The sequence below is a fragment of the Sciurus carolinensis genome, chromosome 12 (genome assembly GCF_902686445.1).
Source record: "Sciurus carolinensis chromosome 12, mSciCar1.2, whole genome shotgun sequence".
NCBI classification, from domain to species: domain Eukaryota; kingdom Metazoa; phylum Chordata; class Mammalia; order Rodentia; family Sciuridae; genus Sciurus; species Sciurus carolinensis.
Genome location: NC_062224.1, coordinates 80,592,087 through 80,619,511, shown reverse-complemented (window position 1 = coordinate 80,619,511; position 27,425 = coordinate 80,592,087). Strand labels below are relative to the sequence as shown.

At 39.1% G+C, this 27,425-nt stretch overlaps 1 protein-coding gene and 1 long non-coding RNA gene across 4 annotated transcripts in view; one reads left to right on the top strand and one right to left on the bottom strand.

The window, feature by feature from the left end:
• Positions 1-27,425, top strand: part of LOC124961795 (complement receptor type 1-like) — an 82,534-nt gene that overhangs the window by 35,066 nt on the left and 20,043 nt on the right. For all 3 annotated transcript variants that reach the window (XM_047520792.1, XM_047520794.1, XM_047520793.1), the window contains 13 exons: positions 3,334-3,732; positions 6,025-6,201; positions 6,293-6,395; positions 7,649-7,734; positions 9,995-10,213; positions 13,387-13,486; positions 16,784-16,869; positions 19,140-19,538; positions 22,105-22,281; positions 22,368-22,470; positions 23,703-23,788; positions 25,622-25,849; positions 27,165-27,341. In XM_047520792.1, coding sequence (XP_047376748.1) covers positions 3,334-3,732; positions 6,025-6,201; positions 6,293-6,395; positions 7,649-7,734; positions 9,995-10,213; positions 13,387-13,486; positions 16,784-16,869; positions 19,140-19,538; positions 22,105-22,281; positions 22,368-22,470; positions 23,703-23,788; positions 25,622-25,849; positions 27,165-27,341 — 2,340 coding nt within the window. The remainder of the gene's footprint in view (positions 1-3,333; positions 3,733-6,024; positions 6,202-6,292; positions 6,396-7,648; positions 7,735-9,994; positions 10,214-13,386; positions 13,487-16,783; positions 16,870-19,139; positions 19,539-22,104; positions 22,282-22,367; positions 22,471-23,702; positions 23,789-25,621; positions 25,850-27,164; positions 27,342-27,425) is intronic.
• The window catches only part of LOC124961797 (uncharacterized), a 28,067-nt gene continuing 24,808 nt past the window's right edge, over positions 24,167-27,425 (bottom strand). Inside the window, exon 4 of the long non-coding RNA XR_007104335.1 lies at positions 24,167-24,292. This is a non-coding gene — a long non-coding RNA (uncharacterized LOC124961797). The remainder of the gene's footprint in view (positions 24,293-27,425) is intronic.

The window sequence follows — 27,425 nt, the reverse complement described above, 5'->3', positions numbered from 1 at the left end:
ATTAAAATCCCAATGATGTACCTTACAGAAATAGAGCAAGAAATTATGAAATTCATCTGGAAGAATAAAAAAATAGCTAAAGCAATCCTCAGTAGAAAGAGTGAAGCAGGGCGTATCGCAATACCAGATCTTCAACTCTACTACAAAGCAATAGTAACAAAAACGGCATGGTATTGGTACCAAAATAGAAAGGTGGATCAATGGTACAGAATAGAGGACACAGACACAAACCCAAATAAATACAATTTTCTCATACTAGACAAAGGGGCCAAAAATGTGCAATGGAGAAAAGATAGCCTCTTCAATAAATGGTGCTGGGAGAATTGGAAATCCATATGCAACAGAATGGAACTAAACCCATATCTCTCACCATGCACAAAACTAAACTCAAAATGGATTAAGGACCTCGGAATCAGACCAGAGACTGTGCATCTTACAGAAGAAAAAGTAGGTCCAGAGCTTCAACATGTTGGCTTAGGACCAGACTTCCTCAACAGGACTCCCATAGCACAAGAAATAAAAGCAAGAATCAATAACTGGGATAGATTCAAACTAAAAAGCTTTCTCTCAGCAAAGGAAACTATCAGCAATGCGAAGAAAGAGCCTACATACTGCCAATCATACTTCAGATAGAGCACTAATCTCCAGAATCTATAAAGAACTCAAAAAACTCTACACCAAGAATGCAAATAATCCAATCGACAAATGGGCTAAGGAAATGAATAGACACTTCACAGAAGAAGATCTACAAGCAATCAACAAACATATGGAAAAATGTTCAACATCTCTAGTAATAAGAGAAATGCAAATCAAAACCACCCTAAGATTCCATCTCACCCCAATTAGAATGGTGATTATCAAGAATACAAGCAACAACAGGTGTTGGCGAGGATATGGGGAGAAAGGTACACTCATACATTGCTGGTGGGGCTGCAAATTAGTGCAGCCACTCTGGAAAGCAGTGTGGAGACTCCTTAGAAAACTTGGAATGGAACCACCATTTGACCCAGCTATCCCACTCCTTGGCCTATACCCAAAGGACTTAAAATCAGCATATTACAGAGATACAGCCACATCAATGTTCATAGCTGCTCAGTTCACAATAGCCAGATTGTGGAACCAACCTAGATGTCCTTCAATTGATGAATGGATAAAGAAACTGTGGTATATGTATACAATGGAATATTACTCAGCCATAAAGAATAATAAAATTATGGCATTTGCAGGCAAATGGATGAAATTGGAGAATATCATGCTAAGTGAGATAAGCCAATCTCAAAAAAACAAAAGACGAATGATATCGCTAATAAGTGAATGATGACACATAATGGGGGGTGGGAGGGGTTAGTGTTAGGGTTAGAGTTGGGGTTAGGGAGGGGGGCAAGAATGGAGGAAGGAAGGACTGTATAGAGGGAAAAGAGGGGTGGGAGGGGTGGGAGGGAAGGGAAAAAATAACAGAATGAATCAAACAGCATTACCCTATGTAAATTTATGATTACACAAATGGTATGCCTTTATGCCATGTACAGAGAAACAACATGTATCCCATTTGTTTACAATAAAATAAAAAAAAAGAAATTATATTTGGAAACTTGTCTACAGAAGTAATTTCAAAGTCTTAATTAACTTCAAGGTCTTATTAGTCAACTTTCCATCACCATAATGAAATAACTGAGGTAATTTACTTATAAGTCAAAAGATTAATTTTGATTCAGTTTTGAAGGTTCCAGTCCATGACTGAGTAGTTCCATTGCTTTGGGCCTCTTAAGATGCAGCATATCAAAGCAGAGCATGTAACACAGCATACATCATGAGCCAGTGAGCAAAAAAGATAGAGGATGATATGAGGTCTCATAATCCCCTTCAAAGGCACTCCCCCAATGACCTAAGGACCTCGCACTAGGCGCTGCCACCTCAATGAACCCACTGTGTATAACAAGTCTTTAACACACGGTCCTTTGGGAGACACTATCCATATCCACACTATAGGAATCATGAGAAGATTTTTATTGTTTTTCTCTGCCAGGCCCCAGGGAACACTAGCAACCTGGGACCACTTTAGTTCAGTCTCATGATTTTTCTGGACCACCTACAGAAGAATAGTTTCAGTTTTTGAGATAGCAAGTTTACTTTCAATTAACTTCAATTCCCAGATGCTTAGTTCTTTTGTCATCCCCATGCTGTAATGTTTGTCCCTTGACTCTTCGAGTCTTCTTGGCCTCCCAGTTGCCTCCTCCTGATTCAACTACCTGTTGCCAAGGAAAGAGCACTCCAATGCTGAGCTCTACCTAGATATTCAGCTCTGGACCCAGCAATGCTTTGCCATTTTGTTTGGTTCTGATGCTTCCCAGATATATATCTTTTACTTTCCAACATTTCTAACTTTCTTCAGGGGTAGGTAAGAAGCATTGTTCGATTCAAATTATTGAGATAACTACTACTAGAAGCAGAAAGCTCCTTGAGAATTTTAACTTTTAATTTCAAATTTCAAGTGTTTTAGGATACTGGTTGAAGTTACTTAGTTTTAGTTTATAGCAATATGATAGACTATGCGTAACTTCTATATCTCATATGTACCTATGGACTTTAGTCGACGAATATATGATCACTTTTACATAGATATGATCTCAAACTTAGTTTTGATAAAGAGGAGTGATAAGTTTTCTTTTACATGGTATGAAATGTTTGAAGTTACATTTGGAAGTATGTGTTTCTTGAAAGTTTGATAGAACTTATCTGCATTTTTTTTTCTTTTATTGTTACAAGTTTCTTGGCCAATTGTACCTTACTACATCTTTTTTAATAGATTTTGCTAATTTATATTTCCACTTGTATCATTTAGATTTTCAAAATGTTTAACATATGGTAGTCTATAGTTTCACAAATGCTTGCATGTATTATTAATATGTTCAAATTCTGTTTCCTACTCTCATATATTTGTGTTTTCTCTCTTCCCTTATACTTCTTCTTATATCACAGGTTTTTATTTTTAAAAGAGCTATACTCAGTTAACAACAAAAACAGAAATTAATAAAGCAAGTTGGAAGCAGTCAGGAAAACTATAAACTCTACTATAATATGATAAGGAACTATTTAAAAGGAAAAGAGAGTGGGTTGTATTAATAAAAAATGTATTTTACAGGAAATAAGTAGAAAAGATAGCACACATGCTATTTTTCCCACCTAAAATTAGACTTTGTAAGAACTTATTTACACATTAGCAAAGATTAAAAGCAAATAACAAATGTAAAATAGTTAAGTTAGTGAGTCATTAAATTTTTCTCACTCCTTATTTAAATTCATTCTCATTTAGCTTGCTCTCCTTTTGCCCAGGAATTCCTTGTGAGCCACCTCCAGCCATTGCCAATGGAGATTTCAAAAGCTCTAACAGAGAATATTTTCTTTATGGAATGGTGGTGACCTATCAGTGCAACGTTGGAGACAGAGGGAGAAAGCTGTTTGACCTGGTGGGAGAGCCCTCCATATATTGCACCAGCAATGACAATCAAGTCGGCATCTGGAGCGGCCCTCCCCCGCAGTGCATCGTACCTAATAAATGCACCCCTCCACACATTGAAAATGCAATAATGCTAACTGGCAACAGAAGCTTATTTTCCTTAAATGAAATCGTGGAGTTTGGGTGTCGGCCTGACTTTGTCCTGAAAGGACCCACCAGGGTGCAGTGCCGGGCCCAAAACAAATGGGAGCCGGCGTTACCAAGCTGCTCCAGGGGTGAGTCTGGCTGAGCTTGGGAGGGGCCTAAAAGGTCGTGAGTTGTTGGACCAGGAGACTAAGTGTGCTCTGAGGAGCGATGTGTAGTGTATTTTCTTGGATACGTAAATTTTCTTGGGAGGGAACATAAAACAAAGATGTGTGTGTGTGTGTGTGTGTGCGCGCGCGCGCACGCGCGCGCGCATGTGTGTGTACATGAACATACATTCAAATTGAGACGCAAAGCTAAGTCTGAACAAGGAATGTGAAGTTTCTTTGGGATTCTCCCACCACCACTTCCCCTTGGGATTCTTATAAACAGAAGTGCTCTGCAGATATCACTACCCTACCTCCCACCTCCATCATCTATTGATTACACTTGAGTATAATAATTGCTAATACATAATGAGTCATTCACCTGGCCAAGCACCATATTATAGGCTATGTGTATATTTAGTATTTAAAGCCATGAGGTAATTACTATTCTCTCCATGTTTTATAAAGACAACAGGTCTTAGAGAGGTTAGATAATTTTTCAAAGTGAAGCAAGATAGTATCTTGCAAAAATGAAGACTTGAACCAAGTCTGTCTGTCTCCAGAGCTTTGGCTCTGTTGGTCATCACCCATTCAGCAAATCACTTTGGATTCTTCAAAGAATGAGGGGGTTTTCATGCAGGAATTGAGTTATAAAGATGCTGGAAGGTCAGGAAGAGCAAAGGAAAGAACGCAGTGTTTCCAGAGATTCTGAAGTTGTGGTTGCTCCAGGCCTAGAGCACTTGTGCCTACACTCACTGCTGAATTGGGCAGCCCCTGCTGCTGCGGCAGGAGCCACCACTGCTTCCAGGATGTAGCTGATTGTACTGAAGCCACAGTCATTGACATTGCTAGAATTAAAGTTGTCGATACTAAGAGCCATCAAAGTTGCCACTGCTGGAGCCACCCCTGGAAGTAGAATGGCTTGTCATCTTCCTGCCTTTTAATTTGATGTATATGCTTCCAACTGGCAGAACAGAAACACAGCCTGGCTGGCAAAAGATTGTGGCTTTCAGGCAGGAAAGAGACAGTATAGAAATGTAAAGCCAGGTATGTTGGTGGACGCCTGTACTCCAGCAGGAGGATTGCAAGTTCAAGGCCAAGCTAGGCAACTTAGTGAGAACCTGTATCAAAATAAAAAATAAAAAGAGCTGGACACGTGGCTCAGTGGCTAAGTGCCCCTGGGTTCAATCCCCAGTATAAAAAACAAAAACAAAAACAAAACAAAACAAAAAAAAAAAAACATGAGGCTTGGGGTCAAGCACAGTTTAGCACATCTCTTAAACATCACATCACGGTACATTTACTAGTCGAGGAAAACTGTAGGGTGATGAGCCTTGAAAATGGACATTATGACATCAGAATATTTATAAAGTCCTTAAGGAAGTCGTTTTTTTCTAGGCCATTCCCCCTACTGGAGAACACTGAAGTCCAGAGAGGGGAACTGATCCACCCAAAGCCACACTGAAATGAAGTGTTTTTCTCTTTTTTCACTTTACAGCAGTGTGTGGAAATAATAAGAGTGTGTGGAGATTTTGTTAAGACCCACATGCATCTGGATTTCCTGAGTTCAAATCAATTGTATGAAGAGACAGCCAGAGTCTTAGTGACAATATTCTGGGTGCAGTACGCACTCTTGTTAGGATGACTGTGGGTTTTTTAGATTTAATTCCGTGCATGTCCATCTTCTCACTGGAATGAAATAAATGAGTGACTAGGCAGCATCAGCTATGTAGTGTAAAGGGGAAATTCCCAGCTCTCTACCACCCACATCAGGTGGCCACAGAGAGGGACTTGAAATAAGAACAGATGTGTGCAACCTGTGGCTGATGGGGGATTTGTTAGATGTGATTTGAGCACAGACACCATCACTACAATAGAAAACTGTACTTTGAGGGTGCCTTTCTAGAAAGGAAGTATGAAGATATAGGAATCCATTGATCCAAACAATTTTGTTGTGGGTGAGCAGATTGGAAGCATTCTAGAGGGAACTGTGTGCATGTAACCTTAGGCGTTGCATGTAACCTTAGGTGTATACCTCAAATGCACAACAGTGATCTGAGTATTCCTCAGACTAGCCAAAGTTCTGCAATGTATACGTTTTATGACTTTTTGCAAAACACTTGCTTACCATGTTATTTTGTGTGTGTGTGTGTGTGTGTGTGTGTGTGTGTGTGTTTTGCCATCAATAGATAATGATGTTATGATTCTCTTAGCCAGTTCACCACTGAGGAAAAGTTCTTTCATACGATTAATAGCACTTTGATTTTCTTTCCCCAGTATGTCTGCCACCCCCCAAAATTCTGCATGGTGCGCATACCCCAAGCAACAAGGATAACTTTTCCCCTGGGCAGGAAGTGTTCTACAGCTGTGAGCCTGGGTATGACCTCCTAGGGGCTGCTTCTCTGCGCTGCACACCCCAGGGAGACTGGAGACCAACTGCCCCCACGTGTGCAGGTGTCTAGATTCTTGTGGCTTGACATTTTTAGCTTGTGTCTTCAATCTCCACACACTGCTCTCATTTCCCTTTGGCTTTCTTTTTCCCTAGTGAAATCCTGTGATGACTTTGTGGACCAACTCCCCAATGGCCGTGTGCTAATTCCACTGAATCTCCGGCTTGGAGCAAAAGTGACCTTTGTTTGTGATAAAGGGTAAGCGTGAGCTTGCCTGACCTGCTGACCATCAAAGTTGAGGTTAAGAGTTTGTCTAAAAAGGGGAGGTTAAGAAACAGAGAGAGAAATATTCAGAGATTACTTTGGTAGTGTATATAGTAAGTAAGAATAAGGAACATATAGAACTGATAACATGATATATGAAGGGAGAACAGGGACATTTGTTGAATGTCAAGTTCAAAAGCAAATATAACTACTGGTTACGAATATATAGGTGATGCTTTAAGTGAAAGAATTCTATTATCCAAGTAGAAAGGAATTTGAGTAATTTGGGGAGCATCAGGAAAAAAAAATTGATATGTAACAGGAAACTTATAACACTCACTTAAGAATTGTCAGGAAAATTTTTAAACATCAGTAGCAGAATTTGCATTAGGAGTAAAAGCACAAGAATAAGCATTTTTAAGACCCAGTTATATATCAGAGCTGTGGGCTCTGAAGTGGGATCACCACGGCAGATTAATATTTCAGGTGAGGTCATTCATCTGTGATGTGAATCTAGTGCTTTTCTCAGTGGGCACATTTCTACATGGGACCTGACAGGCATGGACAATGAAGCACCTGATCTCAAAATGTTCCCAAGAATCCTTGGTAGGCACCAAATTCCAGTCCACATTAAGACATAGGAGGGCATTAGGGCTCAATACGAATTAAGAAATTTGTGTTATTTCATACAAAAGTTGACTCCTCTTTTCTCTTCCCCTTAGAATAGTCAGACTTACTCTTCAACAGCCCGACCTTCTGTTGTGAGCCTTCTTCACAACCATCACAAGTGCAGAAGCCCCAAAACAATCTTCTTTCCCTTCTTTTCCATTCCAAATTGGGAGCTCATTTGCTTGTGCTCCAGGGACAGGTTGGGGAAGAGGTTGCATTGAAAGGCTGGATTTGCAGAAGCAGTGAGTGGTACCAGGTTCATCACAGATGATCAGAGGCTCTGAGTCTGGGTCCAGGGATCAGGAGATGGCAGCTATGCTCCCTCACTTCAAGCTAGGACTATGAAGTGACCAAGTTGCTGGGTTTCACCATTCTGCAATGTCCCCTGCAACTGTGATGTTTCCAGAGTGACTTAATCTTTCACCTCTGCCACCTGCTGGTTTCAGATCCTCAAAATCCTAAGTTTGTTTTTTGAGAGGGGGTGGCAGATGGAGGAGGCAGTGGGCTGGGCCTAAGATTAGGAACTGAAGGACACTGAGGCGGAAACATTCACTATTCACTTACATTTTCTTCTTTAGGTTTCAATTAAAGGGCAGTTCTGCCAGTTATTGTGTTCAGATTGGGATGGAAAGCCTTTGGAATAGCAGCGTCCCTGTGTGTGAACGTGAGTATGAGGAATAACACTGTGAGCCAGCCTCTCTCCTTGATTTGTTTAGTATTTTGACCCACAGACTCCCATGATGTGATTCTTCTGCTTCCTATCCTATGATACAAGTTACTTATTTTAATAGTATGTTCTTGTGAATCTTCATGCCTATCTCTTGGTTTTGGAACCGTGACGTCAGTCTGTTATTTGGAGTTCTATGTTCTTTATGACATTTTCTATGTAGTTTGCCATTAGAATCAGGAAAGATCAGATGATACCTTTGACAAGTATCTTTTCCCTTTTTTTTTCTCTTCCTACTTCATTCCTTCCCTCTCTGCCCCTCCCCCATCTTTTTTTTTTTTTTCCTTATTTTGTTCTGACATCAAGGTACAGTCACTTTATAGTTTTTCTATTTATTTTCTGATACACAAATACTAAACATTCATCCATTCAAATAATTACTCATTGAGCACATACTATGTGCCTGATGTTCATATTGCAGTGATCAAGATGGGCTAATTCCCTGTCCCCGTGTTGTTTATACTCAAAATGAGGAGGTGACCAATAAAAAATAAATTAAATGCTATGAAGTATAGCTCACAGTGACACGGGAAAGTAAGGGAACACATTAGACAAGGTAGACAATATGATACTTCTTACGCTCTCAAAATCTGTATCTAAACAACAAGATTCGGAAATAACAAGTTGATTAAAAATGAGTCTTGTGTGCAGAGACACTACTGAATTCTAGTTTCTCTGTTTATATTTTGCCTCATTTCTTGATCCTAAAGATTGGCAGTACCATTTTCTTTTTTAATAATCAAATTTTACTAAAATGTTTGTGTGCTGAGAATCTACTTGTATATTTTAAGGTGGTTTTTTTGGGGTTTTTTTTTTTTTTTTTTTGGTACTAGGGATTGAACTCAGGGGCACTCACCCACTGAGCCACATCCCCAGCCCTATTTTGTATTTTATTTAGTGACAGGGTCTCACTGAGTTGTTTAGTGCCTTGCCTTCGCTGAGGCTGGCTTTGAATTTGAGATCCTCCCGTCTCAGCCTTCTGAGCCGCTGGGATTACGGGTGTGTGCCACCATGCCCAGCTCTTGTGGTGTTTTAATAGTAAAACTTTATAAGAACATACCATAAATACAAATCTCTGCTGTCCAGGAAATCCAGTGACAAATGGCTGACCTACTATCGTGTATGAGAGCTATGCTATTGATTGTACCTCAGGTTTTCTCTTATTTTTCACAGATATTACTGTTTGAAGTAGCTTCATCCAAATTTCAAGTTTAGTTAGAAATGCCAATTAGAAGTGAGGGTACTGTTCCAAACTGAAAAGCAAATGCCAGAAAGAAGCAACAATTTGAAACCTGACAGAAAATAAAGAAAGAATGTAAATCATAAACACATCAAGAGATTTTAAAAAGCAAAGCAGTCTGAGTGCATTCGGAGTTTTTTACAGTGACTTGTATATGTTTCCATGCATGGTGACAGCGCTGCTCTCCTAGTTGAGATGGATGATCAATATCAGTAAGTTGTCCAGGAAGCTTTCGTCTATTTAGGGTGAGCAGCACACTTGGAATACATGTTAGAAGAATTTCCCTGGGCTGGGGATATAGCTCAGTGGGTAGAGTGCTTGCCTTATAAGCACAAGGCCCTGGGTGCGATCCCCAGCACCACAAAAAATTCCCAGTAACATAAGCTCCATGGAAGACAAGCACCTGCTCTGTGCTCTTTGCCACTAGGTCTCCAGGACATTGAAGGGAGGTAACTCAGAATAGAGCTCAGTTAATATATGTTGAGTAAATGAATGAGTTACCCTTCACAATGGTTATATTTTTTCTTTAAGACTCTGAATACTTAATTAAAGGCATAAAGTTTCTATTATCCAGAAAACTCAACTATCTGGAAAATGTAGGATAAGCAAATGTCTCTTGTATTTTTTCAGTAAAATTTGAGATCTCATTTGTATAGTCTGCTCTATCAAGGACTGATATACACTGTCATCCTAGCATATTTAAAAGTAGCAGCAATCGGAACTGGAGATGTGGCTCAGTGGTAGAGTGCTTGCCTGGCCTGTGTGAGTCCCTGGGTTTGATCCTCCACACCACATATAAATAAATAAATAAATAAGTAAATAAATAAATAAATAAAAGACCACTAGCTACTAAAAAAATATTTCTTAAAAAAAGTATCACCAATCATAACACCTTATGATGGGGAATACCTCTGATGAAATCCCTGGAAGAAACTAAGGCTCTTGTCTTCTTTCCAGAAATCTTTTGTCCAAGTCCTCCTGTTATCCTTAATGGGAGACACTCGGGAGCTTCTCTGGAAGTCTTTCCTTTTGGAACAGCAGTGACTTATACATGTGACCGCCAACCAGACAGTGGGATCGCCTTCAGCCTCCTTGGGGAGAGCACCATCCTCTGCACCAGTGACCACCAAGGGCACGGAGTTTGGAGTGGCCCTGCTCCTCGCTGTAGACTTCTGGGTGAGTGTGCATTTTTCCAGAGTCCAAATGGGTTCAGAATCTCTAAGCCAGATCCTCCACATTCCTGCACTTACAGTGTGGTATTTATTTGTGCACTTGACACAATTAAATGCCAAACCAGTAATGAATGGTTCTAAGATATATCAACATGGAAGATTCTCATGGCCTTTGCTGCTGGAGAGGCATCAGTAGTTGGTAGAAAGGCCCTTGATTAGAATTACAAGGAAAATTATTTCAAATCATAAGAATCGAACACAAATTTCTATGACTCTTAACTAATACAAGTCATACCATCTTCACAGACTTTGGACAGAAGGATAGGCCAACAAGAATAAAGCCAGGCAAAAACTATTTTAATTACCTAGTTGGCCTGAGACCCATCTGTATTCTTCTTGAAAATTGGACTGCATTGTAGACACACCACAGAGATACCTTTAGCCTCCTTGAGCTAAGTTATTTTTGTTTTGTTTCGTTGGGGTTTTTTTGGTTGGTTTGTTTGGTTTTGGTTTTGGTACTGAAGATTTAACCCAGAGGCACTTTAGCACTGAAACATATCCCCAGCTTTTTTTCTTTTTCTTTTTTGAGACAGGGTCTCGCAAAGTTGCTTAAGGACTTGCTAAATTGCTGAGGCTGGTGTTAAACTCAAGAGTCTCCTGTCTCAGCCTCCCCAGCCTCTGGGATTACAGGCATGTACCACCACACCTGGCTCTTCGAGCTCCTTAGAACCAGGCTAATTTTAGTTCTTAGAGCTTCCCAGTTTGGTGGAGAGAAAAAGCAAAATAAAATACAGAGTAAAAGAGATTTTTCATTTCTAAGTTCTAGAGAAGGTTGACAAAGACACACAACCCCCAAGACACTTTCAGGGAGTGAGGATAGAAAGGAGGAAGCAAACCGAAGAAGGAACCCTAACCCTGGCATTACACACTGACCTCTGGGGAAGCCATTTTTGCCCCCTCTCCTTACCTCTAACACTATGCCTTCCACTTGGAGTGTACCAGTGAGGCTGTTTATGAATGGGGATTCCTAATGCAGACTTACCCAGTCAACAAAGAGTGGCAGTCTTCTAAGCATTATGACATTTTTTTTTCATCAGAACCCTATTTGGTTGTCCTAGTTCCCAGTTATATTTGAGACTAGAGAGACCTGGCTGACCAACATCCTTGTGAATTAGCCTGAGACGCTGGGTTTTAGTTATGATATGGTGTTCTTGAACTAGAAGCTAGGAGAGTGAACATTGCAAGCTCTAAGATGGAAGAAAACAGATAATATAGGTCGATACATTTCTCATGAAATGTATCTGGAAATACATTGAATATGTCTTGAAAATAAGACACACTTTTTGTACTGAGAAAAATTATTTAATTATGATCAAGAAATGAGAAACCAGTTTATAAATCTACTTGCAAAGACTTCCCTGCCTGCACCATAAGCTCTGGTATGACTTTCAATCTTTGAGTAGATGATTGTAAGGGAGGTGGAAGACAGCTGAACTAGAAGCTAAGAGAGAAGATATTGCCAAAATCAGGTGGAAAAGATCCTTCTTTTTCCAAGCATATATAATTTCCTGATTTTGTGCAATTTGAATCCAAAGTGAGCTTTTAACTTTTTGAGCCCAGAGCTTAATGGATCATAGGAGTGTGGAACTAAAGCTAGAGGTAGATTCCAAATTTATTTTGAGGAAAGTTTTCTTACAATGAAGAGTGTTGCAGAGGGATTGGCGTTTGTGTTGTTTTAAGGAGATGCTATTTGTTTCTTTCTTATTGGAATGGCTGACTCAGGAATCAGACCTAGAAAACTAGGATGTTTCCCAAGGCCAAGAAACATCTGGAGTTCAGAACCATCTATGTTCATGAACCTTCCATCGGAGTTTTGATGCCTTAAAGTACAAGGAAGCCAGAGAGGAAAGGTGGAACCTGAGCAACAGCATCTTTGTGGTTTTCTAAAACTGTAAAAAAAATTAAATTGGAGTGATCTTTGCATTAAGTTATACAAGCAGAAAGATCAAATAGCAGACCTGCCTTTCAGATCTGATGTTTTCTGGTTGCTCTGTATAAGTGGAACTTTCCCTCCCAACATTAGAAAGAAATTATTTTTCTAGAGCCAAAAATTTATTTTCTTCTGGCATCAAAACTAACAAGGGAGAGAGAACAAAGAAAAGCATGGGGTATCTTTCTGTTAACACAAATGTTCCTGGTCTCTTGTTCTCTAGGTCACTGTAAAGCCCCAGATCCTTTTCAGTTTGCTAAGCTGAAAACCGAAACCAAAGAATCTGAGTTCTCTGTGGGAACATCCTTAGAGTTTGAATGCCATCCTGGATACTACAGGAGGACATTCTCTGTCACATGTCTAGAAAACTTGGTCTGGTCAAGTCCCAAAGATGTCTGTAAACATGAGTAACTCTGCACTGGAGCTTTCTGGTGTCTGTAAAAGTCTCTGTAGGATCTGATTTGATCAGATTCCAAATTCTGGACATGAGAAAACCTTTATCAAAAATGTTTGGGGAGCTGGATGCAGTGGCACACACCTGTAATCCCAGCAGTTCAAGAGGTTGAGGCAGGAGGATTGTGAGTTCAAAGCCAGCCTCAGCAAAAGTGAGAGGTGCTAAGCAACTCAGTGAGACCTGTCTCTAAGTAAAATACAAAATAGGGCTGGGGATGTGACTCAGTGGTTGAGTGCTCCTGAGTTCAATTCCCAGTAACAAAAAAAAAAAAAAAGGTTGGGTAGGTGGGAATAAAAGTTGGTCTTGTAGATCACCTGTGACTATTGGTTGAACTGTTCATTTCACAAGAATGTTTCAAGGAACGCTTTTGGAGATGTCAATTTCTTATGGGACAGTAAATAATGAATGATTCTAGGCCAGGAAAAAAATTGTGTATGGAGATATAAATTCTGTTTGAATTTCTTGGTGGGAACAAATCCTTTGAAAAATTCAAATATTCTGGTATAATGACCTTCATGTTGATGAGGAATATAAGGTAGAGATAAAACGAATCTGGGAGGGGACTTCTTTTTTGAAAGTGATACTCAGGTGGCTGATAATAAAAGACGGATGAGTTTCCTCAGAGTAACAAAAGCTGTGGAATCCTCTCAACTGCCTAACTACAGTCAGGTTGGGACTTGATGTTGTAAGAAAGTCCAGATGACTCCAGCTCCAAAATTGTTTCCTTCCTTAGGTAAATCATGTAAAACTCCTTCAGATCCTACACATGGCTTGGTGCATGGAGACTCAGACACCCAGTTCGGATCCAGAATTAATTATACATGCAATAATGGGTGAGTTGGAGCGACATCTCTTAGCTCAAGAGTTCTGGAACAGCAATAATACTTTCATGGTACATCTCAGAAAGGGCAACTATCTTATTACCGCCTGGTGTTAAAAGGTATAAACTCGGGTATTTAACTCCTGATTGAAATGAACAATCATCTGACAAGATTAGGGGGAAATGTGTATCCTTGCTGGAAACCAGGGCAGTGTAGACGAGAAAAGTGAGACATCCACTGGGAGGGAGGGTGCAGTCAAAGCATATCAATAGCCAGGTGCAGAGATACATGCCTGCAAATCTCAGAGACTCGGGAGGCTGAGGCAGGAGGATCACAAGTTCCAGGCCAACCTGGGCAACGTATCGAGACCCTGTCTCAAAATAAAAAATAAAAAGGTCTGGGGAATGAGGTCTGTGGTAGAGCACCCCTGGATTCAATCTGCCAAAATATACATTAAAATAAAGCATACCAACAACCCTGATCCAGAGCACACATTCATGCACTGTTGGACAAAAGGCAAGTTCGCAGAGTGAGAATCAGATCATCAAGATCACAGCACTGTGCCACAAAAGGAGTGACTTCAAACAACAGCAATTTTTGCAGTTCTGTTTCAAAGATGAGATGTACCAAATCAAGATGTTGGCAGCAGGGCTGGGGTTGTAGCTTAGTGGCAGAACACTTGATTGGCACATGTGAGGTACTGGGTTCAATCCTCAGAACCACATAAAAATAAATAAACAAAGGTTTTGTGTTCATCTATAACTAAAAAAAATTTTTTTAAGTTTTTTTATTTGTTCTTATTGGTAAAAATATTTTTTTGAAAGATATTGGCAGGACTCTGCTTGCTTTGAAACCTCTTGGGAAGTACCTTCCTTTCTTTTCCTGCTTCTAAGAGCCCCAGGCCTTCCTTGACCTGTGGCAGCATCTCTCCAATTTTTTTCTCAGTTTCACTTGGCTGTCTTCCCTCTGTCTGGTGTTCTCTCTGTCTATGTGTTTATGTCCAGTGTTTTTTGTTTGTTTTGTTTTGTTTTTGAGTACTGGGGATTGAACTCAAGGGTACTCAACCACTGAGCCACATCCCCAGCCCTATTTTGTATTTTATTTAGAGACAGGGTCTCACCAAGTAGCTTTTAGAGCCTCACTTTTGCTGAGGCTGGTTTTGAACTCTCAATCCTTTTTATAATTACATCAGTCATGTTAGATTAGGGCCCACTATCATGAACTAATCTTAACTCAGTTACATCTGCAAAGACCTATTTCCAAAGAAAATCACATTTCACAGGATCCTGGGGGTATTACAATACCAACAAATCATTTTGGACACAGTTCAGCCCATAGCAGAGCCCCCTTTGAAAAGGTCAAGCATGGAGCACTCACCAAGCATGGCACTGTGGTTGGTGCTTCCCTTCCTCAGCACACAGAGAACGTACCTCCTCACCTTCTCTCTGAATGGGAACCTCTGGGCCAATCAGAGAATATGGGTGAAATCAGTGCAGCCAGAGGAAACTCTGGAAAAAACCTGTGCTTTCTCATACACTTGACAGTCCAGGGCTCACAAAGCCTAGTACCTAGAATTTGAATGGCAAAATGAGAATAAATTTAAAGAACTGTGAAACTAAGAAAAATCATAGATATGACAAAGACACTGAATATTGCAGAAAATTCTTGCAGAACAAGAAGAGCAGGGTTAACAAAATTCCTCTAGAATTCAGTGGAAAAGAAAGAGAACACACACCTAAGACAGCACCAGGATCCAAAGGACATGTAACAAAAGACTCCAGAAAGTTAAATAAATTAGTCCACACTTAGTTATCACTAGGGAAACTTCTATATTTCAGGGATAGAGAAAAAAAATACTTTAAGAATCCAAAAATTAAAATTTTAACATAATACCTACAAAAGATATTAATTTTTGTTGCCACCACCTGGCTCCTACACACAACTCTGACATGCAGAGGACAATGCTTCTAATGAGCCAGCTGCGGTGTCAATCCAGAGGCTCCACATACACCCAAAAGCATGAGCAAGTCCCCAAAATTGCACCATGTAAATAGAAAACTGGGGGAAAACAAAAGCAAACCCAAAAAAGTTGTGGTTGACTCTTTTAAACCAAGTTATGAAACTAGATCCCAGGGCAGATTTAGCTCTTCTAAAGTGAAAATTTGCAATGTCATAATTTAATAGTAATCTCTACTCAAGGCATAGAATATCTCAATACAACTAGAAGAGACAACAAGAAAAGTAGACTAGAGAGGTATATTTTATATTATCTAGGAGATGGGATGATTATACATATTTTTGACATGAAAATTGTGGGGAAATGTTGGAATGTGTGTGTGTGAGTGTGTGTGTGTGATATTAAATATGAACTCAAATGAAATCAAATTCATAATGGGAAAATATAGGATGTTTAACTTTCGATTCATTAGAACAAATAGAAGAGCTCCCCAGATGTGGTTCATTTAGCAAATGGAAGGAAAGGAAAAGGAAGAGCAAGGAATGTAGCCATTTCTTCCACCAGAAATAAACACCTTTCACATTTGAAGCAGATCAGTTTTATTCAATGCTTCCTCCCCATCATTGGATGTTGTGAAATGAATGAAAGAGGCAGTTGAAAGACTGAAAACAAAGAGATGAAACATATCCTTTATTTCAGTAAATTTGGCTTCATTTCCCTGTCAAAAGGTAAGGGCTGGCTGGGTGTGGTGGCGCACGCCTGTAATCCCAGTGTCTCAGGAGGCTGAGGCAGGAGGATGGAGAGTTCAAAGCCAGCCTCGGCAGAAGCGAGGTGCTAAGCAGCTCAGTGAGACTGTCTCTAAATAAAATACAAAATGGGGCTGGGGATGTGGTTCAGTGGTCGAGTATACTTAAGTTCAATTTCCAGTATCCCCCCATCAAAAAAAAAAAAAAAAAAAAGATAAGGGCTGCTAAATAGAACTGAAAGCATCAAGTTTTGTGGTCCTTAAAAAGTCTCAAGTAAATGACACAGTCATGTTAGTCATATATGTCAGAAACGTGCAAACAAAAAGTAACAGAAGAAGTAAATTGGAAGAAGAAAATCACTAAACAGATGCACAAAAGAATGGTTTTATATTGGTGCCTACTACAATCCAGAGTAAAGCCAAGAAATTAAGAAGCAGGGTGATCCGCTAGGATCAATAGTGAGAGGATGGGAAAGAGAAATATGAAATGCTAGATACAATAGGTAGGTAAAGTTGGCCTTGAGACTCTCCCAAATTGCCACATAGGCATGCTGTGTTGGGGCTGGTGGGATGTGTACAGCAGGATTTTTTCCTCTTTTGCAATTAGGTACCGACTCATCGGTCACTCCTCTGCTGAATGTATCATCTCAGGCAATATCGTCAATTGGAGTACAGAGCCACCAATTTGTGAACGTGAGTTAAAATCTGCTCACCCATTTACCCCACCAGTTAATCCTAGAGTTGCCAGCTCCCTCTGAATTACAAAGAACAAATCTCATCCCTCTTGGAAATAGTCTCTTTCCTATATTTGAAGAATACAGTTATATCCTTAAAACTGCTCAAGGTGTTCCAAATGTCTAACTCTACCTGGTTTTTCCTTATCTTCATGTATAACTTGTTTTAACCTAAAGTTCTCCCTTAGTATCTGCAGCAGATTGGTCCTAGGAGCACCTGCAGATAACAAAATCCATGGATGCTCATGTCCTTTCTATAAAATGGCACAGTAGTTACATATAACCTACAGGAATCCTCTCATATACTTTAAATCAGCTCTACATTACTTATAACACCTAATATATTGTAAATGTTATGTGAATAGCTTTTATCCTGTGTTGTTTAGGAAATAATAACAAGGAAAATGTCTGTACATGTTCAGATTTCTCAAGTATTTCTACTACTTTTAATCACCAGTTGGTAGAATCTGTGGATTCAGAACCAGTGACTATGGAGGGCCTGTTGCATAGTCCTCAGCTCATTTTAAACAGCCCCAAATTCCTCTCTGGTTGATGAGACACTTTCCAATTTGTAGAGCATTCTCTTTAATGAAGTAAACAAAAACAAATTTGTTACTTCCTCTCAGCCAACTCTTCAGCTCACATCATCTATTGAAGCAGAACAGCTGTGTCTTCCTCCTTAACCTTTGTCTGAATAGTGATGTACCATCTTCCCTGTGAGATGTGTGGAAGATGAGCTTCCCACTTTGAGGAGCATAGAGAAATGAGCAATTGCAATTTAACAAAGAGCATAAAAGAATATAATTCTGGGTTTGGTGATATTGTGAGGGTATCAACAACTTCAAGTCCAATTGGTGGGAGAATAAATGAAACACACTCTGTAGAAGGCCAGTATAGGCTATGCATCAAAACTCTTAACTGCATGCATCTTTTACTCCAGGATTCTACTGTTTGTGATTAATTCTTTAAAAAATACACAGGTTTTTGCAAAGATTTTGGTGTGCAAATATTTCCAACATTACTCTTTGTGATTAAACAATGGTCGAAAAGTCATCTAAATGTTGAGCATTTTCTGGAATTAATTTACTTACAGGAACAAGGCATGTATTCTATAAAAATAAAATAAAGGTTAAAATATGCCAGAAGGAGTTATTGATTTCAATAGAGACAACACTTGAAATGGAATCATACAACACATCCTTTTACTGTAATATTATTCATCCAGAAAAGATATTTTTCTAAAAATATGTTTTGTTGGCAGGGGTTCTGTGTGGTAATATATATGAAAAGTTACACTTTAAATAGTTAACTGTGTTTTCTAGAAAATGGCCTTAAAGATGATTTTGACTATGTTTTATACAATTTATCCAACAAATTTTTTCTTTTTAAATATATTCTTAAGGATATAAGGAAACAAGTTCCCAATATGAGGCATATCTGACAATAAGTAATAAAAATATTTATGTGTTTTAGAATGACTTGAAATGCCTAGGAGTCTTCTGTTTCTTGAAAATTAAATTTATCCATAAAATTAACTGTGCCTTGTATTTTTTAAGGATAGCATTTTAATACATTTTTCCATTTCCATTTTCCATTTTCATATTGATTGGTGGGGTATTCAAAATTTCTACCTTTTCTTGAGTCAGCATTGGCAAAATGTATCTTTACTCCTAATATGCTCATTTTCAAATTTACATATAGCAAGACACAATATTCAATTTTTCACGACATCTGAATCTGTAATTATTGTTTTTAATGTAATATTGCTTGTTTATGCTTTTTTTATTAGTTCTGCTAGAGATTTTGTTTTAGGATATTTGATAAAGTTGTTACATTATCTAATGCTTTACACATTACTATGCTTTACACATTAGTAACCAATACAATAAAACCAAGTGCCTTCTGCCGAGAAAGAAATAAATTAACAATGGTGAAAGAACAAGGTTAAATTCTCATTTAAAATGAGAAACAAATATGTGGGCTATAATAATATATGAACACATTTTTTGAAGTAATGGTGACTGGGAAAAAGCACAACCCATAATATTGTGGTCACCTAATCTGCACTCTACAAAATAATATGTCTAAATATTAGCAAAGATGAGAGGATGATATTGTAAATATTTACTTTTGGGTAATTTGGAGATTTTTTTTTAACTTGTTACCAAAATTCATAATTACATATAACTTTTAGAAATAAGTGTTTTGGTGAATTTGCTCTTTGCCCAGGGATTCCTTGTGAGCCACCTCCAGCCATTGCCAATGGAAATTTCTTTAGCATCAATGGAGAAGATTTCCAATATGGAATGGTGGTGACCTATCAGTGCAACGTTGGAGACAGAGGGAGAAAGCTGTTTGACCTGGTGGGAGAGCCCTCCATACACTGCACCAGCAATGACAATCAAGTGGGCATCTGGAGCGGCCCTCCCCCGCAGTGCATCGTATCTAATACATGCACCCCTCCACACATTGAAAATGCAATAATGCTAACTGGCAACAGAAGCTTATTTTCCTTAAATGAAATCGTGGAGTTTGGGTGTCGACCTGGCTTTGTCCTGAAAGGACCCACCAGGGTGCAGTGCCAGGTCCGAAACAAATGGGAGCCTGCGTTACCAAGCTGCTCCAGGGGTGAGTCTGGCTGAGCTTGGGAGGGGCCTAAAAGGTCGTGAGTGGTTGGACCAGGAGACTAAGTGTGCTCTGAGGAGGGATGTGTGGTAAGCAGGTTGAAGAATAAATCTGAGGGGAAGGAACATGAAATTAAGGGGTGTGTATGTGTGTACATAAGTATTTGTGTGTGCATGGCACTTGTGTGTATTCCCCTTTATTTTGATAAGCAAAAGCTTAATTAGCCAAGAAAGGAGATCTCTGGGACACTCCTTTGACAGTTCTTGGGCACAGTCCCAACTGCAATCTCTTTCAATCACATTAAAGAATGCTATGGACCTTCTCCACGCAGGCCACATGATAAGCACTTCATATGCATCTCCTCACATTACCCCTTTACAACAACACTTTGCAAGAGTGCTATTCATATATTCATTCCATAGTGAAGGTAGTTTGGTCTTTCTGAGGTTAAATGAATTGTCCTAGTCACTAGTTACTAAGTGACACACCCAGGAATTTTTAAAAAGCAGGTATGTCAGATCCCAGAGACTGACTGCTCTGTTTCTTGCCCTACATCTGTCAGTATCTGTCAGTGAGAGAAAGAGACTGGCTTATGGAAATAGATGCACCATCAGAATCATGGCAAAGACCTTAGAGTTTGTCTATAATGGTCCACTTCCAACATGTTTTCCTTAGGAATCTGAAATCAAGAGCAAAATAATTTGCTCAAAATCAAACAGGTTTTCCACTCATAGACATAGATTAGTTGATGTTATAATGTGTTCTGAGGCTGGGCATGGTGGCACACACCTGTAATTCCAGCAGCTCTGGAGGCAGAGGCAGGAGGATGGTGAGTTCAAAGCCAGTCTCAGCAACTTAACGAGGTGCTAAGCAACTCAGCGAGACCCTGTCTCAAAAAACAAATATGAACCAACCTAGATGCCCTTCAATAGATGAATGGATAAAGAAACTGTGGTATATATACACAATGGAATATTATTCAGCCACAAAGGAGAATAAAATTATGGCATTTGCAGGTAAATAGATGGAGTTGGAGAATGTCATGCTAAGCGAGATAAGCCAATCCCAAAAAACGGAAGGCCAAATGTTTTCTCTGATAAGTGGATGTTGATACATAACAGAGGGTTGGGGGTATGGGAAGAATGGAGGCACTTTGGATGGCGTAGAGGGAAATGAAGGGAGAGAAGAGGGTGGGGTTAGGAAAGATGGTGGAATGAGACGGACATCATTACCCTATGTACGTGTATGATTACACGAATGGTTTGACTCTACATTGTGTACAACCAGAGAGATGAAAAGTTGTACTCCATTTGTGTACAATGAATCAAAATGCATTCTACTGTCATGTATGACTAAATAGAACAAACAATTTAAAAAAAAAAAAAAAAACAAGCAAAAAAACACACAAAAAAGGCCTGGGGATGTGGCTTGGTGGTTTAATCCCCAGTACCAAAAAAAAAAAAAAAAAAAAAGGTTCTGAGGCCCTAGACACCCACCACAAGGGCTGTAAGTGAAAGTACACTTTGAGTCTCTAAATAATATGTCCTCTTATTACAAGGACTGGCTTATTTGGGGATTTCTTGTTCTTGATGGCTCATTTTGTGCTCTTCAGCCTCAATGATTAGCTTAGCAGTGAACTGGGAGGTGTTGTGGCTGATCCATAGGGACAGGGAAGGAGCTTAGAGTTCTTTCACCAACTCACGGGTGCAATCACTGAGAGAGCAACTTGGAGGACAGAGAAATGTAAGCATGTCTAGAGGACTATACATTAATCACAGGTATGCCTTACGGAGAAGGGGAAATCTGTTAAATAGACTTGGGTCTAGGCAACCTTCTCATAACCTGGACAATGAGGCTGAAAATTTGGATTGCCTTCCTAGGAAATATGCAGGTGGAGAATCCACCAACACTCATAATTCTGTACTGGATAGTCAGAGTTAAGAGAAGGAACCTTGTGACTTATAGACTTATAAGTGAATCAAGACCTTATTCTGAGAACTGGGTTTTATTTCTCTATTGCTTACTAGCTGTGAGGCCTTGTTACATCTTTTCATTAAATTTCTACATCAGTAAAATGAGGGGGTGGTGTATCATTTGACTTCTCCGTTACATCTGAACCCATCTATATTAGTCAGTTTTCTGTCACTGTAACAAATACCAATATAAGTCAACTTGTAGAGAAAGAAAATGCTTACTATGTCTCACACTATTGAAGATTTCGCTCCATGGTTGGTTTTCCCTATTGCTTTTGGACAGTACATCACTTCATGTTGAGGATATGAAAGAGAAAAAGAGAAAGACCAGGGTCCCACAGTCCCCTTTGAAGTCACACCCCCAATGCCCTTAAACCTTCACCAGGCCCCAACTCTTGAAGTTTCCTCTACCTCCCCCTAATGCCCCTGGCTAAAAACCAAGCCTTAACAGATGGTCCTTTGGGAGATCCAAACTACATTCCAGATCCTAACTACAGCAGCCTTTAAATACTATTTTCTAACTTCCTGAAAGGCTTAGGAGTTAGCACAGCATTCCTCCAAAACTAACTCATAATTTAGACTTATTCTTTCCATAGGATGTCAGCCACCCCCAGAAATCCTGCATGGTGTGCATACCCCAAGCAACAAGGATAACTTTTCCCCTGGGCAAGAAGTGTTCTACAGCTGCGAGTCAGGGTATGACCTCAGAGGGGCTGCTTCTCTGCGCTGCACACCCCAGGGAGACTGGAGTCCGGCTGCCCCAAAATGTGCAGGTGCATAGACCTGTAGGGTTCAGATCATTCTCTTTGCCTTTTACATGCAATCTTACTTCTTCATCTTCTTCTTTTTTTCCTCCTAGTGAAATTATGTGCTCCATTCCCAGGCCAAATCCCTCATGGTCATATGGTATTTCCACTTACTTTACAGCCTGGGGCAAAAGTGATCTTCATCTGTGATGAAGGGTGAGTATGACCCATCATAGAAACTAGAGATAGAGTGCTAGATAGTTACTAACTTGAGTTCCAGGGTTAATACAAGAAGGACCTAGTAGAAAAGAAGTATCCAGGGAGATAAAACTTCTGGAAGGGTAGTTTTGAAATCAGGGCAGAGACTCAGTGGCAGCACTATAAGAAAACAAAGAAAAAATGACACATGTAATTCAATATTAAACACAAACATAGACACAATTGCTGATCTTGAGTACTTGGGTAGAACTTGAAGTGAATAGATAAATAGTTATTTGGAGGCAGAAAAGCAATTTAATGGAAAGTTTGCTAGAAAAAAATGCTTGATGCATAAAACAAAAACTGCTCACTGATAAGTCAGATAAAGGTTATGACAGTTAAAAATCAATCCATAGTGGAATTTATAATAATGTATGTTTAAGTATGCTTCCAATAATATATCTTCATATCAGTGGTGACTTTGACATTGGGATCATAATGGTCGATGCTCCTGTTTTGGGTAGTATTATGAATGTTTATGTAAATCTACTATTCTGGTATGCACTGTGGGTCTGTGAGAGTCAGCAAGATTAGGCAATCAAGCAGGTAATTTTAATAATTTCCAAGGAATCTTTGGCATTTATAAAGTCCATCCCCAATAGGATTTGATTTCAGAATGATTTTAGATTTCAGCATATTTCAGAAGGACCACCGAATCCAATAATAACATTTCAGGGTGGCAAAGACGCCTCCTCTCACCCTTCTTTTCCTAGGTCATTTAGTTCAGTAGGCTTCCATGAGCCTCCTTCTGGCCTATTACAGCTGTAGTCCTAGGAGAACAAAGCCTTATTCTCTTTCCACATGTTCTCTGCTTTGCTGTTGTTCCTCATGACCCCATAATTAAAAGTAGTGGGATTCAGCAGGTCATCAGTGAGAGGTGGTCTCTGAAGATCATGGGTCTTATGTACATGGGGAAACCTGGTCCTATGTCCCTAGACCATGGTGGGCCATGGAGTCTGTGTGATCATTAACACACCAGCTCTGATCACTTTACCAGTCCCAGGGTACAGAGATTCTTGAGAAATTTTGGCTGCTGAGTTTCTGCCAGCTACTGAATACAGATTCTGATGAACTGGGTCTACACCTAAGAACCAAATCCTCTTCAGGCTAAAGTGAGGAAGCTGAGCAACTGTCAGTGAAAAGACAAGGGCAAGATGGAAATCACTCACTAGTCTTTTTTTTTTTTTAAGGTTTCGATTAAAAGGCAACTCTGCTAGTTATTGTGTCATGGCTGGAATGAAAAGCATTTGGAATAGCAGTGCTCCCGTGTGTGAACGTGAGTAGAAAGAATAACTATGCAGCTTGGATAGATCTCCTAATTTTCTTTTCCAAAGTTTTGTTTGTTTATTTTGTTTTGTTGGGGTTTTTTTGCCTCATGGAATCTGAATCCTTAAACTATTGATAAAAATACTTCCTTATTGGAAGAATTTCAAGAGAGGTCTCATAGGTTTTACAGATCATGTACTTATGTTACTAATCTATAAATAAATAGTTTAATGATCATGTTGAACTTGTGCAGAAAATGTAAGAAGAAATTAGATGACATAAAGGTAAACCAAATTTTATTTGTTCATTTATTTAGTAGGGTTGTAGTTAAGGAGTAATCTCTCTTAAATTTTTATGCTTTTTTTATCTCTTCACGTACCTCAGCATTTACCCAGCCTGTTACTTTGTCTGTGGTATTTACTGACAGAAGATTACCCATGAGCCCAATTCTTTCCATGTGAAGAAAGAGTAATAAACACAAAAGACTCATCTCTGCTTTCATGGCATTTATTTTCTGAAAGAGACAACAGACAGGAAAATAAATAAGTAAAAAGTTTTAAAAATAGTAGAATATATAAAATGGTCTTAAATAATGATGAGACATAGAGAAAATAAAAGAGTTACTATGCTAAATTATCATAGGAGATAGAATGATGAGTCAGTATTTGAAATAAAGAGGTACCCCACATTTTCAAACCACCTGTTTAAAGAAAACGCCAAAGATTCAGAAGTACATGTTGTATATATAAGACATTACCCATGTATCCCTACCCTGTGTCCTAAAGCAAATCAAGTTTTTTTTTTTTATCATTTTTTCCTGATGATTGGAAAATGTTCATTTAAATATGGATTTTGTTACAATGCTTGATAAAAATCTATTTGGATATGTTATATAGTGAACATTATGGTGAAACATTATAAGAATGTTCAATACGCAAGGAACTCAGATATCCGACAAACTCAATCTTTCAGAGACACATAGAACTGAAAATAGACATATAAGTAAATTTTGGATAACCACAGATGGATACAACTCAGATGTGATAAATCAGTCTTTGATATACTAAGACCTTTCTTTTGTTTATGCACAATTCTGATAAGCTTAAATTCCTAAATTCACCTCAAATTAGAAGCATCAAGTTAATTTCCAGGAAAGAACTGCTTCAAACACATACACACACACACAAAAAAAAAAAAAAAAAAAAAAAAAAAAACAAGAAGAAATGACTACTGATAATTTTTAAGATAAAATCAAAAAGTGGGAGAGGCTCCCTAGCTCCATGTGATCTATAATCACCAAAGGGTTTTGGTGACACCATTGCATATTGGGTATGTAAGAAGAAACCAAGAGACCAAGAGACATTTATATCTCCTAAAGATAACACTGCTTCATAAACTTCACAAAAAAATTCCCTGGAACTTAAGGTCTCTGAGGACCAAAATTGACTCATATCCCATATCTCATTGTCAACCCAGAACTCTTACTACACCTGTTTTAAAATAGGCAATCAAATGGTTGCCTAAAAAATTAATTATTTTCCAAATTCAGTAAAAACTTAGTTACTTAAGTGATCCAGGCTTTTGAAAAAAAAAACAAAAAACTATTGGGCTTTTGCAAAAAATAACTATATTTTAAAAAATCTTTTGGGCTTTTACAAGAAACTATTAGGTTTTACCTCAGTTAGTTCCTTCTCAGCAAAAGCCTCACAGATTTAATTCCTTCTACCTTAGTTATGTTCTTCTAAAAGAAAAAGAATTCTTAATAAGTCACAGGGCACCATTACTATATTTTTCTTCTTGATTGACACTCTAATAGAACTTAAAACTCTTTTCTTCTTTCTAGAAATATTTTGTCCAAATCCTCCAGCTATTCTTAATGGGAGGCACACAGGAACTTCTTTGCCAGGTATTCCCTATGGAAAAGAAATATCTTATACATGTGACCCCCATCCAGATAGAAGGATGACCTTTGACCTCATTGGGCAGAGCACCATCCGCTGCACAAGTGACCATCAAGGCAATGGGATTTGGAGCAGCCCTGCCCCTCGCTGTGAGCCTTCTGTTCCTTTTGGTCAGTATCTACTTCCACATATCTGAATGGTTTGATAATCTAAGCAACATTTTCCATATTTCCATAGTGACAGTCAATTTTGCTTGTGAACATGACTTTTTTATGAATGTCAGAGACAGAAATATACCTCTCAGGTGAATAACAACTGGGCTCTAAATGTGCCTTGCTGTGTCCCAGTTGGGGGTATTCCAGCCTGGTACAGTAGCATGTACCCTATGTAGCTTCAGCTGTTTGGGAAGCTGAGGCAGGAAGACTGCTTGAGTCCAGAAGTTCAAGACCAGTCTGGGCAACATGGTGAAACCCTGTCTAACAAAATTAAAAAATAAAAAAAAAACAATTTGTTGTAAGGTCAAGTAGGTAGAATTCTGGTGGCTCTTCCTCTGGTATAAGAATGGAATGGTAAGAAGAAGGGGTGGAGAGAATGAGGTCCTGTTTCTGTTGAAATATTTTCAAATCACTGTAAACAAATGTCAAAGGAAATACTCTTTTGTGACATCTCCACTACCAGTTGTATTTACACTGGATAGATGGGTGCATGGAGCAAAAACACACGTCAATGGTATAATTTACTTCAGGACTGGTAATGCTACAGAAGTAATTTAAAAAATTCAGATGTCGGTATTTACATTCTTTTTGTTACTGGCAATGTTTTTGTTCAAGCTGCTGCCTGCTGCCTGCATTTGGATGTTCCTTCACCTCACCATTAACAAAGGTAGCTCAGGTTGAGCGTGGTGGTTCATGCATATGATCCAAACAGCTCAGGAGGCCGAGGCAGAATTGAAAGTTCAAAGCCAGCCTCAGCAATTTATGAAGGCTCTAAGCAACTTAGCAAAGAGCCTGTCTCAAAATTTAAAAAATTAAAGTGGCTGTGCTTTTGGTTCAGTGGTTAAGCACCCCTGTGTTCAATCCTCAGTGCCCTCCCACAAAATGTTGCCTTGGGAATGTGGAGGTTAAGGTTGTGCTCTTGGTCTATGTAGGTCTTTCCTTTTATATATACATTTGACTTTAAATTACAGTACCTGACAATCTTTGGTTCCTTTGTGGCTGTGATAGCCCATACAAAGTCTCTACCTCTAATAAGGACAGAACAGCATTGAACTGATAGCTTGTGGATATCATAGTACTTCTGAAAAAGTTTGCAGAGGATTGTGTACAAACACAGTGATCTATTTTAAAGAATCACCAGTGAGTGACTTATGACCTGCCTGTATCAGGTCTTTGCAGGCCTCTAAGCCAGAGACATTTATGTTGGTGTGTTCGTACTTCTGCATCTAACTGGATGCCTTTCTCGTGTCTGTGTGGAACTCATTCTCAGCATGCCCACATCCACCCAAGATCCAGAATGGACATCACATTGGAGGACATGCTTCTTCATATCTTCCTGGGATGATGGTCAACTATACGTGTGACCCCGGCTACCTGTTGGTGGGAACTACCTTCATTTTCTGTACAGACAAGGGAACCTGGAGCCAATTTAATCATTATTGCAAAGGTGTCTCATTTCTTGGTATTTCATTCTTTCTGGGTTGTTATGGAAAACTGGTGCATGGGGTCAGTCAGGCTGAAAGATCATTGA